This window comes from Trachurus trachurus (assembly GCF_905171665.1).
Source record: "Trachurus trachurus genome assembly, chromosome: 10".
In the NCBI taxonomy this organism is placed as follows: domain Eukaryota; kingdom Metazoa; phylum Chordata; class Actinopteri; order Carangiformes; family Carangidae; genus Trachurus; species Trachurus trachurus.
The window spans coordinates 23,269,186-23,284,405 of record NC_139894.1 but is presented as its reverse complement, the minus strand read 5'-3'; the positions used below and the strand labels follow the sequence as shown (position 1 = coordinate 23,284,405).

General features: G+C 42.3%; 1 protein-coding gene across 1 annotated transcript in view; it reads right to left on the bottom strand.

Annotated features, from left to right (window-relative positions):
- Positions 1 to 15,220, bottom strand: part of unc5a (unc-5 netrin receptor A) — a gene marked incomplete at its 3' end in the record, with an annotated part of 127,911 nt that overhangs the window by 47,744 nt on the left and 64,947 nt on the right. The window contains exon 2 of the mRNA XM_083980466.1: positions 11,689 to 11,904. Coding sequence (XP_083836592.1) covers positions 11,689 to 11,904 — 216 coding nt within the window. The remainder of the gene's footprint in view (positions 1 to 11,688; positions 11,905 to 15,220) is intronic.

The following is a 15,220-nucleotide window of genomic DNA, read 5'->3' as shown; positions in this document are numbered from 1 at the left end:
ACTTCTGGATAATGACTCAAATGGTAACTGTTATTTAAAAAACAACAACTTTTTTTTGACTTAAAATATGCACCAATTATCCCACCACGTACAAGTTAAATACAGTGGAAATCACTGATAGTCATCACATTGACTGGACCCACGTGATCACTATAAGCGGTTTCCACTGTATATCTATTTTTTGTTTTCAATGTTCTAGTATCAAATTATACTTTGATTTATTGCATCAGCAGTGATTGTATGACAAAAAAATAATAACAGAAAAGGGTTAACTTACAGCATATGTCAAACTTTTAGAAAGAGTGAATATTTTAGCAGGTACCTACAGTATCAGTTACACTTCAAACTTAAGTTTGATCTATTACTAAAAAATTCATAGCACTTAACCACTGTGACACCTTCCTGATTTCCAAGTAATGAGCTGCTTTACCTTGTTAGGAAATGAGGATATGTTAACAGTTTGTAATGTCACGGCTGAGCGGACATGAAAAACAATGTTTTCTAGCATCATGACAAACCTCTGTATGCTCTGTGTCAACACCATGCTGTGATGTGGATACACAACACTTGTGTGACTCTGAATCAATCGTTCCTGAAGGTCTGTGGGGCAAAGTAAAACCCTCAAGTCTGCACCTACCACCCTCGCACCATGACGCACAAAAGGTTCTCTGGCAAACAGCAGCGGCTGAATTGCAGTATGTATAGTACTATCCATACTGCACTTCAGCCGCTGCTGTTTGCCTTACAGTGGCGAAAAAAATAAAACAGTATCTTGCTGATTTTTTTTCCCCTTTCTTTCTTTTTCTTCCAACTGAGAATTATGACTTAAAACAATTTCCTGTGACGAAAAGCAAAGTCTTTGTATATTAGGGCTGCACTTTTTTTTTGATATGGGTAAAACATGTTATTTGTGGTGCATTGTGAGCACCATGAATTTTGTGTTGCTAGAGAGACACCAACAAATCATGTTCTCAAGAAATAAAGGAGAAATCATCATCATCTTTTAAGTGAAAATTAAAAGCAATAATCACCACACCAAGAGAAATTGCTATATTTGCCCATGTGATGGCAATATGATCTTTTTTCGCACAGTGTGGAGCCCCATTACCTATCCTGTAGTATAATACATGGAGGCCAAATCTTAAAAGTATAATGCTTGTGAAATGTTCACAGCATGTGTCTGTAATCTGTTCAGCTTGTGGTCACATGACGTTGAGTCTACATGGTTCCATCTCTACTGTGGACCGTGTTGTTGTGTCCAGAGTCAACTACAATGTGATGCATGAGGGGATGAAGTGCTGTAGACCGAACACGGATTGAGCCTTTAAATATTAATTTCTTTGTTCAAATGTGATGTATTTATTATTAATGGTGTAGATGCAAGACAGAGAATTGTGGACTTTATAAATAACCTGACGCTGAAAACTGGGAAAATGGAGTCAATGCAGAGTGGACCCCTGAGCTTGGTTTGATATCACAAGCAGCAGATGTTAGAAGGAGCTGTTGAAATAATATGCACAGATGCAGCAGAGAGGGTAAAACTGCTTAAAAAGGAGAAAAATATTAAGTGGTGATTTAGAAATTATAATTATAAAGACAAGAGTTGTGATGTTTGCAAAAATCACAAGAAGGGCTGCCTCTCATTTACATCCCATTTTCTATTACAGATCCATCTGTCTTGTGTTTCATGATTAATGAATTGATCTAGTGCATAAAATGTGGGGAAAATGGTGAAATATGCCCCAAGGTCCAAGGTGCAAATTTACATTGTTACTTTTGTTCAACCAAAACCCCAAGTGATACAGTTTACTGTCACAGAAAAGAATAAGCTGTAATCAATGAATATTTGGCTCTTTTCCAGTCCTGAAGTGACTCTGTTAAATTTCTAAGACACACTAGCTGACTGTAAAAAGAGGAACGGACACAGTTGATGCCAAACAAATACCAATATTTTGTTTCCTGAAAACAGCTTTTTTGGTTCTTTTTATTATTAGGTTTTCAGTTATACTGGAAATTAACTTGAACAATCAAAATCTCTGCCCTTTGTCTGCCCTTTAAGTACATGTTGCTCTGAGATCGCATGAAAGACAGAAGAAAGAAAAAATAACAAACATCTTGTGAAAACAAACACATGGTCTAAAACAGAGCCAATGAATGAATTATTAATTTGAATTGCATACAATCCTCAAGGTTGCCTTCGGATGGCTCCCAGACCAGAACTGCTGCTCTTGTTGTTGCGAACACGCCTCATTGAACACCCACTCCGATGCATGTGGCCGGTGCCTCTGAATTCTCTTCTTTGTGTGTTAGTGGTCGACACACTGGCCATACAATGCAGATTACAGATGCATTGGCATGTAGGCAGGAACATGCTGATGATTGACTTGGACTTTTATTCAGCGAAACACGAGGCAGAACACATTTTCCAGGCTGTTTTTCACTCTGTCACCCACTTGACCCAAAGTACACTGGCCTGCAAATACACGGTCCATCAATTGTAAGGTTCACTTGAGACTGTGCAGCAAAATTCTCTGAGTAAAATACAGACGACTGGTTTGGATACCACTGGTTATAAAAGCTGAATCCCACCTGCATGTGACCTCTTGTTTGTGACACTTCCGTGGAAGATTTTCTGTTTTCCTTTTCACATTTAACACAGCACTTCATGAGAAGATTGAAGCTATTCTTCTTTCCTCGCTGCATAAAATAGTTCTTTCACTTCACCACCACCATCCCATACCCAAGACACCCTGCAGCTTCTAGTTTTAAAAGAGGAGAATGGAGAGTTGATGTTTGTTGGAGGACTGTGTAAAATACCTATACTGAAAGTCTCCTCGGGGCTAAACACACAAAGCATTAACTGTCAGCTACTGAGGAGCTCTGCCTATCAAAAATCTCCATGGACTATTTATCTGTCAGCTCCCTCACGACACCTCCCTGCTCCACTATTTTTAAACGAATCTGAGCAGAACAGGTGTTGATTGACACCCCAAACTCCCACTCTGTCTCCCTCTGTCAGCATAACACTCATGTCTTTCATTTCCGAGGGACGTGCAGGTAAGCTGAAAGATAAAATTACATTACTGTAAAAAATTTAAAATGAGAAAAATATCAAAACTTCATTGCCTACAATGAAAAATAACAAGGCAGGACGGAAATTCTGTGGCTCTTCTCTGCTCCATTCACAGTCCCACCGTGCTAAAAGGGAACATTTTGAGGCACATTGTGAAATCCAAGCACATTTGCAACTTTGGCCTCTATTTGCTCAGCACAAGGGCAGTACAAGTGGCCTGAGTAATGCATGTGCTGCATTTCATTGCAGCATACAGACCTCATTTTATTCAGATGTCACGGTTAGGGAGCAGGAAGCTTAGAACTACGGTTAGACAGATCTAAGAAAATATTTCCATGTAGCTCTGAGGACCAAGCTGCTTTCCAGAAAAGTACACAGACTATTGTGTGACTTTGGAAATGCACTGAGGAAATTCTTATCATACGTTCATGAAGAAGAAAGCACTAGCAATCTATTGTCATCTAAAAACGATGAATCACCATGGACACAAAGATGTTTAAACACCTCTGCTGCACGTACTACTGATTACACTGCAAATGCAGGTTTGAGACAATATTGATAACATGCCTGCCTTTACGGTAAATAACATCTTTATAACTCCACTAAGATCCACCAAGACTGAATGTATTTCAACCAGCAAGGGCACAGCTTTTGTGGAACTGACAAATATGAAAATGACTTTAGAAAAAGCAAAGCACGAGGCTGACGCTGGATACGTTTTGGTGGGAGGACAAAGGCTGTGCGTGTGGGAGATTGGAACAGCAGTGCTGTTGTTTGACAAATGGTAATTATCTTTTTTTTTCCACTTTTGTTCCACTAATTGCAGTTAATTTTGAAGTTCATTATGCCTACATGTCAAGACCAACTTCAAAAGCAGCAGACCGTATATGTATGCCACATTTCCAAATAAAAATATGACTTGCACAAAGTTGGAGGCTCCTCCTAGAGGTGCTGCCTTTCTCGGAGTGTAGCGGTGAGATCAATCAGCACAGCTGGTTGGTGTTTAATTCTGCCTGCCTCACTTTTGTCTCACTGCTCCAAAAAACACTTGCAGTTGTCTCAAGGCCAGACAAACACAGGCTTCAATTAAATTCACTTTGACTCCCTCCTCACTCTGAGGTGTGTTGCTTTGCTTTCAGAGAGGCCTGCCTCCACACAGACACACACACACACACACACACGGATGCAGACACCGCGCTGACCTGCCTGCGAAGCCTAATAGAACACGTTGGCAGATGTGTCACGGGAACAATTCACCTTGCCATCTGTTTTTCGGTGCTTCATGGCCAAATCCTTCCCCCCTCAGTCCTGCAATCAAGGACAGGATGAAATACAAGTCCCATTATGGGGTAGCAGCTAATAATGCATTATCAATTAGTCCCCTTGGCTACTGATCGATGCTTAGCAGGTGGTACAAGGCCATTTCGTTCATTTAGGACTATATTGTCCTCTTCCCCCATGATTCTCTTATTTCCTTCTGTTCATTAGGCCCTGGCCGTTAGACCTATCAGGTTTTGCTTCAATTGCAGTAGGACCGTTCCTTCAGTATTCCATTAAAGATCATGTTTAATCACTGTTGTGTTGGCCCGACACTATTAGGAAGACTATCCTGAATTAACCTGAATTTTGACAACAACAAAATCACGGTGAGCTCGCCGCTGCTTTCACATTTTACTAAATGTCATTCACGTAACAGGACCTTTTATAAGTCTCCTGCAAAGGTAAAGGTGTATATCTACATCCAAGCTGTTGACCTATACGTGGCCAGAAAAAAGGGGAGGAAAAGATGTATACCACAGGGACAGAGAGAGAGGAGAGTGGGTGGAAGCTGGTGTGAGAGAGGTGATTGGCTGCTATAATACCATGGATAAGTATTGAGGTATTAAAATAAAGGTTACAGATCATTTCAGCTAAGCCTAGCTTATCTCCCCCTTAGATCAGAAATTAAATATGTCATCACATTACAATCCAGGATCTAGTCAATCAGAAAATACATATTTTATACAAATTAATCTGCGCTGGTTTGCCTGCATAGGGGTTAGCCCTGTGGTGCTATAACACATTATTAGTTCTATTCAGAAGTGATAGATGGTTTTAAAAGATTTACTGACTACGTCATACGTGGTATTTAGTCCTCAAAGGATTGACGGAGGACAGGGGCAGGTGCTGATAAATCGAGGGGTAAAAAGTAAGAGGTTATATTCCTTTATAGCAGTTTGAAATGATGTGTAGGGTTGTTGAAAAAGGAATATTAAAGAGCATATTAATATTGCATGTGTGATTCCACTGCCAACTCTGAAAAATGTACTTTCATTAGGTACAAGGCACATGTGTAGCATCTGATTATTTTCTCCATCATCTTCTGTTTTCATTGTAGAGACCATGTCAACATCCGCTTCAATCAACAAAGAAAATATAATCTCCACCCATCTTTATAAGGCAGTTGGCGAGGTTTATTGAAATAGGAATGTGAAATGCATGTATTTTCCACCTGAGAGGGTTTTGCTGCTCCGGTGACGATGCGACGCGTGGATCAAAATCGTTTCCATCAATGCTGGCAGATGAAATGCAAACAAAATCAAATCAGTCTGGCCCATACAACAGTCCTCCGCTCAAATGCCAATCTCCCTTCTCCTCATCATGTGTCTGATGAGAAATCATAGTGTGCGAGAATCTCCTAATCTATGCAAACACACTGTCAGCATTGATTTGTTCGGAGGGGATATGTCTTTATTAGGACTCGCCAGACATCTCAGATTCTCCTGCTCTATAAAGGATGACCTGAGAAAGACACAGAGCCGACTGGGGCTTTGGAAGCAGTCACAGCCATGGCAATTGAGATAAGTTACTGAGGACAGGTAATGAGAACCGATAGACTCGAGGATGGATCAATATCGGACATTGATACGAGGAGAGGAAGGACAAATTGTGACATCTCTTTCCTTTTCCATGTTCAAAGGGGCTTTTGAGACAAGTGGCCCTGTCTGTACCCGTGTGTCTCTGTGTGTGTGTGTGTGTGTGTGTGTGTGTGTGTGTGTGTGTGTGTGTGTGTGTGTGTGTGAATACAGAAGTATGTGTGTATGTGTGAAAGGGGGCCAAAGTGTTGGCACTGTAAGTCCAACTGTATCTGTACAGTGAAGCTCCTTTGTCTTTCTTGCACAGAATCCGTTTCAATAAACAGACCTGTCCGATGAGGGCAGAGGTCACAGCTACTGTAGGTGGTTATGTCATGTCTTCTGCTGCCTGAGCTTTGAATCTGAGCAGCCTGACTGAGACACGTCTGCACTTCAGACCTGGGTCTGTTATTAATTTAAACCCTTCAAGTTACTTTGACGTCTGCCTCAGCCTACTGGGAGTGAACATGGATGCCGTTTGCTGAATATCGCCTTTGCAGTGCAGGTCTAGGCTCATTTAATCTCTGAAACATGTTTTCATTTTCTGATATAACCTCCACTCAGTTCTTCCACTTATAATGGTTATTGATTACAGTTTCTGCTCTCTTTGATTAGTTAGTTTTCCCATTTGATATCCTTTGGTCATGAAAACATGCACCAAATTCACTGGGACTGTGGGAATCCCTCGATGTTCTTGCAGCAGCAGCTGACGAAAGGCAAGTGCACTGGTTATCAAGTGTGTATTTGGAAACAGTGTAGTTGGACTTTCAACTTATGCTACAGACAGGAAGCTGAAGTCTGATTCTCTCGCTTCTCTAATACTCTCTAATAATAATACAATTTATCAGATGTAATATTTTATAATCACTTAGATAATAATCATAATTGTTTCTTAAGTACGGTAAGACTAAGTTGACCATGTGGTATACTGATCATAAACTTCTGAATATTTGTAGCTTTGAGCAGTATGGATACAACAATTTTCATTACATTATTGTTATTGTATTGCAGTGTTATTTAACACTGTTGTATCAGTATGTTGTGATGCAATCCAGAACAACTGTATGTGTTTAGTACATCAATTACTTTTAATCAAGAGGCTTCTTCACATGGAAGCCAAACTCATACAAAAGTCTTGTATTGCCATTAAGTAGTTTGAAGTTGAAGGGGGTAGGGAACCAGTTTCATATGAGAACTGCTTACTTATTGGCTGAACTATTGGAACTGTAGCCTACATATTGTATATATACATACATATACATATACATATACATATCTCATCAATTCATTTTATTGATGCTTGGAACCTGACAAAGTTTTCAGCAAAGTTTGGTTTGTCTTGATTAATTCATTATTCCCTGGCTGCTGCAGTATTTTAGATGTGATTCGATAACTTCTTGTTTTGATTGGTCATGGATATTCTTTAAGGCAATATTTAAATGGTTTTTAGGATTAACGCTTTAGACATGTTTTTCATTATATTTACCTCATTATTATTTCTGTCTGTCTTGGCCAGGGAACATCATTATTCCTAATGAGACTGGTTAAATAAAGGTTACATAAAAAAGACTGAAATACTGTAAATCTGTTTTACTTTGACACATTTTATTCGCTGGTTGTGACTTAAAAGTTAGATATTGAGTATTAGACAAACTCAGAAAGGCTTGTGGAGCTCACAGCAGCGGCTGTTTCTCCCCAGTCTGTCATGAATATTCAGGTCTCATGTATGTGAAGACAAACCAATGCAATGCCTAATGAAACTGTATGTGTGCTTTATAGTTGATGAACCGCTAATCCATTAAGGACTGAAGGAAGGATTATCATGTTGAACAAAGGACAGCAGAACAAATGTGTGCATCATCTCCAGCAGTGACTCTTGACTCTGATGTGTCTACATGCCATTTCCATTATTTTACTAGTGGAATTAAGAGCATTAACGCTATCCAAAGCTTGACTCTTCATTTGCATAACAAAGGAACAAGGTTCCTTGATGAGAATCCCAATCAGCTTGAACACACCAGCCAATGACACTGGGGCTGATGTCTCAGAAGGTTTTTGACTGTTGTTGCCCGGTCCCATTGGCTCGTAGTACTTACATCTCTGTCTTTGTTCATGAAGAAAACAAGCTTGGATTCTGCTCACTGCAAAGCATGGGCACAGACAACAGCTCAGTCAGGTAGAAAATCTCTTGGAGAAATGGGCTATTTTTAGTGGGTGATTTTTCACTGTTGCACTGAGTCTAAATTGTCAATCAATTTTTGTCAACTTGGGTACGTCTCCCAACTCCTCACTCCTCCCTCCTTAAGGCGTCGTGTTGATATCGGGTGGCTTCTTCTGTGACAGAAGTCCTGGTTGCTTGGCAACAGGTACGAGTTTAGAGTCCAGCGTGACTGTGACAACCAGGGTGAGAGGACAGCTTGACAAGCCTGTGCTGCTCCACACACACACACACACACACACACACACACACACACACACACACGCACGCACGCACACACGCACACACGCACACACGCACACACGCACACACGCACACACGCACACACGCACACACGCACACACGCACACACGCACACACGCACACACGCACACACGCACACACGCACACACGCACACACACACACACACACACACACACACACACAAGCACACACACACACACACACACACACACACACACACACACACACACACACACACACACACACACACACACACACACACACACACACACACACACACACACACACACACACACACACACACACACACACACACACAGAGGATGGATGTGTGCACCTCACATGTTTTTTGCAGGAAGGGGGATTAGAGGGAGCCATCAGTAAACTCCTCGGGGCAGTGCTGACATTAAACAGCACAAGTGTTTGAGAGATCGATGTGGGTACCTTGGAGCAGCCATACCTCTGGACAACCACGTGTCCTTCATAACTGCACAGCCCCACATACGACACATTCATCATCAAAGGCAGCGGGACCACAGAGCGATGTGGAGAACTGCGAGGGGGGCCTTGGAACTTCACAGGGTCTGTAAAGACGGAGCCCCTCGCTGCTGCAGGGGTTCGTGCACCCGGCACGACAGATTTCTTTCATGGACAAATAAATGCTGACTATAACGGCTCATAACCACATGGCAAATGGTCCATCATCATTAAATGTTGGCAGAGCAACGGTGAATTGGTAATGTGATGTTCCCATAAACTCTGCAGTTTATGGGGCACATCGTGTTCTTGACAAAACTTGCTATTGACAAAACGCGATTCATATTCACTGAATCAAAGTTAAGCTCCACAATGTCACCAGTTTGCAAGCTGCATAAAACTCAGAGCTGCAGATAACATGTCATACAATCAGTGCGTTTACACACACTTGAATAAGCAGGTTGCACAGGGAAACTCCACTGAGCAGACAATCAGAGAATGTGTTTAGTAATCTGTAGTAATCCGGTTCCAGACCAATATCATATTTTTCCGTGACCTCTGACCTCAATGTGGAAGCGAGGGATAGTTAATTTGAGATGAAGATGCTGTACAGAGACAGGCAGACTAAGTGGAGCTGTCCCTCACAGTGCCAGTGTGTCGTCAATGTAAAAAATGGCCAAACGTTGAGTGGTGGAAACACACTTAGAACTTCTTCGGACTACTTTTCTGTTTATTTCAATTTCACTCTTATGTTGGATGGATTTATTTTAAGCAAACGAGAACAAATCACTTGTGTAATTGTCTCCTCTTTCATCCTGCCACTTTGTTGTCTCCTGTATCTGCAGTCCATCCGTCATGCACATGTGTACATGTAAAAAGCTGATTAGAAACCTGGTTACCCTGGCAGAGAACGGCAGAGAAATTGATGTTCTCCGGGAAAAGTTTACCAGGGGAAACCAAATTCTCCAATCTCATGTTCGGATTTGTGAAACCAGATTTATCCGTTACATGACATTGAAGAAAGCAACCACTCACTTCAGTGCCAGTTTGTTCACAGGGAAGTTAGAATAGACAATAATCATGCACTTTTACTGTGTGTCATGGTTACAGTACACCTTGCAGTTTTCTAAAAGGCCGTAAAAACCTATTTTCCCTCTCAGAGGATTGCTGGTATTGGCAACACTTTTAATTTGCATCCCTGCCCTAGACAAAAATGAGAAACCGTGAGAGCAGAACTGTTAATGAAGCAACACAAGAAGGAAGATAGAGTTGGGAATTGATCAAATTTTATCAGTGTTGACTTGCTGACAATTTCTTCTTAATGATCCAAATCCACAAGCGTGCCCTTGAGTGTTTGTTTTCTGTTCTCAAAACAGGAGCTACAATTAACTTTTCATACTCTTTTATTGCCGTTATTCACGAGAGCTTGACTCAAAGATGACTCCAGCATCCAGAAACGGTGCCTAATACACGAGGTACAACAAATCAAACAACTGAACACAGTGTGTGAGTGACAGCAGCGGTGACATGACAAGACGAGGTAGAGTTAAAATACAGGGTGTATTCACTTCTTCCTCCACTTTTAGTCAATGTACTCAGAATAGTGATAAAAACTTGACTCCATGGAACTACAGTCATATTTTAGTCTCTTCTATCTTCTGCAGTACAAGGAAAAAGCTCCTGTGCCTCAGAGAGCTGAAGCTCAAATCACTCACCACGCCTCAAAGTCACTCACGCAACAGAGAATTTTGAAAAAAAAAAACAGTTTTTTGTTTTAATAGACAAAAAAGAACAGGAGCAGGAGGGGACAAGTCAGCACACACACCAATCAAAGCCTCAACATGGGAGGATATCTGCGTTCATCATAAACTAGATCAGAAACCTTCACCTACAAAAGCATCAGCTGGAATCGACATTTAGTTAATCCCATGGCATTTTTTAGACAGTTTTTTCCTCCATGTGCTGAGCTGCTGCATGTTAATGCCAAACCCTGTAGACCAGATGGATAAAATGTTCGCACTCTGAGCTCTTTATCTGAAAACAAAGAGGCAAAGTGTGCGTATGAACTGAAACATTCCCGCTCAAATTAGCCTTTAGATTTTCCTGCTTTGAACACCGTCCATCTTGGTGCTTTGGTGTGTGTGTGTGTGTGTGTGTGTGCAGGATTTGAGGGACGTCTCTGTCCTTTTGTGCTCAGTTGTTGAGTCCAGTATCTTTTTTTTTTTTTCTAATACATTGTTATGTATAGTAGCAAATCTGAGCAAGCATTTGCATGTGTGTGTGTGTTCCTGCTGCCACAGAAAACCTGTCATTCCCACGTTTCCCGTTCCTGATCACTTGTCAGGCTGTGAATGGGTGGTTTGAATACGCAGATCGCTGCTGAATCACACCACATCAGTGTCATACATGTTTATGACACTGATGGCGGAGGCGGGGGAATGCAGCACAACAGAGAGAAAAACAAACAGGTCTCCAAGGTGATTGAGAAGATTTCTGAGACTGAAACCAATGTGCTTATTACGAGACTGGCAGGCTAAATAGGCTGGAGGATGAGCCAAGAGCCTGATGGAGCACAGTAATCACTGGCAAATTGCAAACCTTAGTTTCAGCACGCAAACACTTCACGTAATGTATCTACGGAGCCGTACATGTCAGACATCTGCAGCAAACCATCCAAAAACGGCTGAAATAATTACCCAGCACTAGATACGTTAGCGCCAAAATAAAAAGCAGATTAATTCTTTTTTTTTTGGTTGTTTGTCTCGGAGTTTGTCTCACGTACCTGTGGCTGGGTCGACTGTCCGCTCAATCAAGTGGTCATCCTGGTGAACCCACTCGCCGTTGCACTTGAAGTAGATCTGTGTGGCCGGGCTGGAGCGGCAGGTCAGCGTCACCGGCTTGTTCTTCACGATGAACTCGTCCTGCGGCTCCACCAGGAAGTGAGGTAACAGATCCGAGAAGGCGGCAGGAAGTGTTGCTGTGGCCGTGTGTTCGGAACCTTGGGAGGAAAAGAGAAAAAAAAGAGAGAGAGATTTTACAGCGATGCCAAAATATAAAAATAGAATGAAGAAAAAAAGCTTTCAAATACTTCAAGTTGACATGAGGCAGGAGTTGAACCTTTCCTGCTCTGCTGTTGTGACTGCTGCAGGACTGAGTGAAAATGCAGCTGACACCGAGTATCTAATGTAGACATTGAGTGTCCTTGGTGAATTGCTGCTCATACATACGCATATGAAAAGAGACAGAGACAGATGGACAGACAAGAGTGAAAGAGAGAGACAGAGCGGTCTGAAGGAGAGTTGACAGTGACAGAGCTTGTCCCTGTGTACTCTTGGCTGGGTCGGATGGATAGTGGAGTCCATGTCTTTACTCCAGCTCTTAATCACAGCCCTTTAACATCACTGCCGATGGACCGGCGGCTGTAAATCCCGTCTCAGCTACTGGGCCACTCCACACTGTATTTTATGGCTCTTCAACCAGGACTCTAACTTTACCCACATTAAGCCCAGAAAGGGGAGAGAGACAGATTGGTTGGCGGTGACTGACAGCCAGACAGCCAGTTAACTCAAACTCACATCTCATGGTGTGAGTGAAGATGCTGGTTTTACTCCTCCAGAATCTCACATGACACGTAGGAGACGTGAGGAGAGGAGAGAGGAGACACATATCCAACGCGTGGAGATAACACAAGGCGTCCTTCAGGGGGGACAATGCCGCGATTTACAGCCAACTTTTTTTTTGCGCTCGCTGAAAAATGTTCAACACAAACGCTGAATGACACAATGGAGCCTACAGCGCACACACGCCCCTTTCTCTGTGAACACAGTTTCTCTCTCTCTAAACATATTAGCCTTGTGCAAGTGATAGCGAGAGGACAAGAGAACGGAGTAGAAACAGGGAAATAACCTCTTTACACCACTGGCACTCAGGGGAGACCAGTAAATCCCAAAATAAAACCCTTTTAAAAGGAGAGTAATATTAATTTACTGCCCTGAATCCAATATGGCTGACAGACCAGGCATTAACAACCTTCTCCATCACTCCCTGTGCAGCAGGAGAGGATGGGAGTCTACATCTCTCATAATGAAACGGCAACACTCATGCTGACCTTTCGTCTCCCTGCTTCTTCTCCTCCCTCACACAGCCTTCGTTCATCCTTGCAGCTTGCGGACACCCAGGTCAGGGATAATATTATGTTGCGTCATAAACACCAGTCTTTGGATAAAGACATTATCTGTCAGTTCCTCCCCCACCACACATTATATTAATGTCTCTCTTTATTCTCTCCTCTTTTTTTTTTTTCTCTCCGGGTGTGCTGAGTTGCTAATTTATCAGGATGAGATACAGTGAAGCACGCCGCTGCTGCTGCCGCTGAACCCCATTAATGTTTTGTGTACATGTTTAACTCTTAATGAAAACTAAATGTTCTGTGTCCAATGAACGACATACATCACTTGCTGACACTTTGCTCTTTTTCCCCCCATTTTCTAAGCACTCTTTTATTATTGCAACGCATTTGCAGAGAAGAAAAAATGTCATTAATATGGCAGCTCTCTATTCAGGACGACACAACTGCCTGACATTATTTACTATGTATGCGAGAGCGTGTTTCTCATTTCGTGATGTCAAGGAAAAGGCCACAGTTCATCATGAATGGTGAGTATAATTGCTCTAACTGGGAGCGAAAACTTTGCTAATAAACAGCGTGGGACCGGTAGGTCAGGTTATTTGAGAGTGTGTTGGTCCTAATGACGGCGGCTTCTTCTAATGGGCCGGCTTCCAGCTCTGTGACCAAGGCTATTAGCCGGGCGGGCTGACCCTCTGTACTTCCTGCAGACTGAAGACGACAGCTCAGTAAAACAGTGGGCGAGACTCACCTCACACCTGCCGGGTTAATCATCTCATAGAGAACAGATGATGTTGAAACAGAGACAGAACCAAAGCCACCTGAGACACCTGACGAGTTGTGAGAGCGGCTTGATGAACTCCTGATGCTGTTAACTCGCCACTGGCTCCTCATTTGCAGGGGTCACATTCAACACGATCCCTCAACTTTTGATGATGTTTTCAATTTGTGTTTGTGTGCGCTTGTGTTTGTACTTGTGTGTGTCGAAACGGAGTGGGGGGTAAGTCTTCCATTTTAGTACATGCACTTTAGGTTAATGAGGTTAAACACGTAATTTCTTTAGAGAAATAAATTGTCATTTTATGGGAAGGGCATTCTAGTCACGCACTGCTTTATATCAAACCCATAATGGAGGACTGATGCGTAGTAAATTGGCTCAGATTATTGTCACGACACAATGTACTTCAAAGTCAATGTGCACACACACTCACACACACGCACATGCACGCACACACGGGAGTATCAGCCACTTAACAGACTTCTTGTGGGTCAGTGCACAAATCAAATAGACATACAGCAGCACTATGGGCACTGCATTAGGTTCCACTGAATGTGATTGGCTAAAGCTGCCATTAATTGTTAAATGCATCTGAGCCCACTGCCAGCTCATTTTGCACACACAAACACACAAACAACAAACACTGGACGCTAAATGCCTCCCTTGTTGATCGTTGGGCCAATGACGATGACTTAATTGATACAACATGTGTTGCTGGAAGCGTGTGGGTTCCCGCATTTACATAGAGAGAATGGAGGAGAATTATTTCTGATTCTTGTACTTTTCAGAATAAGTGTTACGACCTGATATTTGTCTGCAGCTGCTATTCTCTCGAGAGACATTTCAACTGACCTAAAACACACATGCATACACACACACACACACACACACGCACACACACAAGGGTGCACCAGCTGTCAGTGTGCTGAGCCATGATGTCCAAGGCTGAACTGCTGCAGCTCACAGAACACCCCCCACCTCCATCTCCTCATCCTCATGTCTCATCTGTCCAGCTGGCCACGTCCACTCCCAACACAGGGACCGGGTACAGCCACAGGAGGAGGAGGAGATGATGAAGTGGTTATGATGCACTCAAACACTTGGAAACACATCTAAAAAAATCTGGAAAAAGGCGATATTCCTGTAACTGCTGTAACTCTAGATGTCCTCACCACTGCATTTTAAAAAGCATACAGGAATAGATTTTCACAAGTGTTGCAGCTTTGTACATGTCTTTTGTTACCATCCATCTTCAATATTTCATAAAGATTTTTCCTTTAATGTCACTTGCTGTATCACCTTCCAGGAGTACAGTAGGCCTACAGTAGGTGTTTTTTTTTTTACTTTCCGTACAAACATAATCTCAAGTCTCGTCTTGAAATGGAATTCCTCACATGATTCCTCACTTCT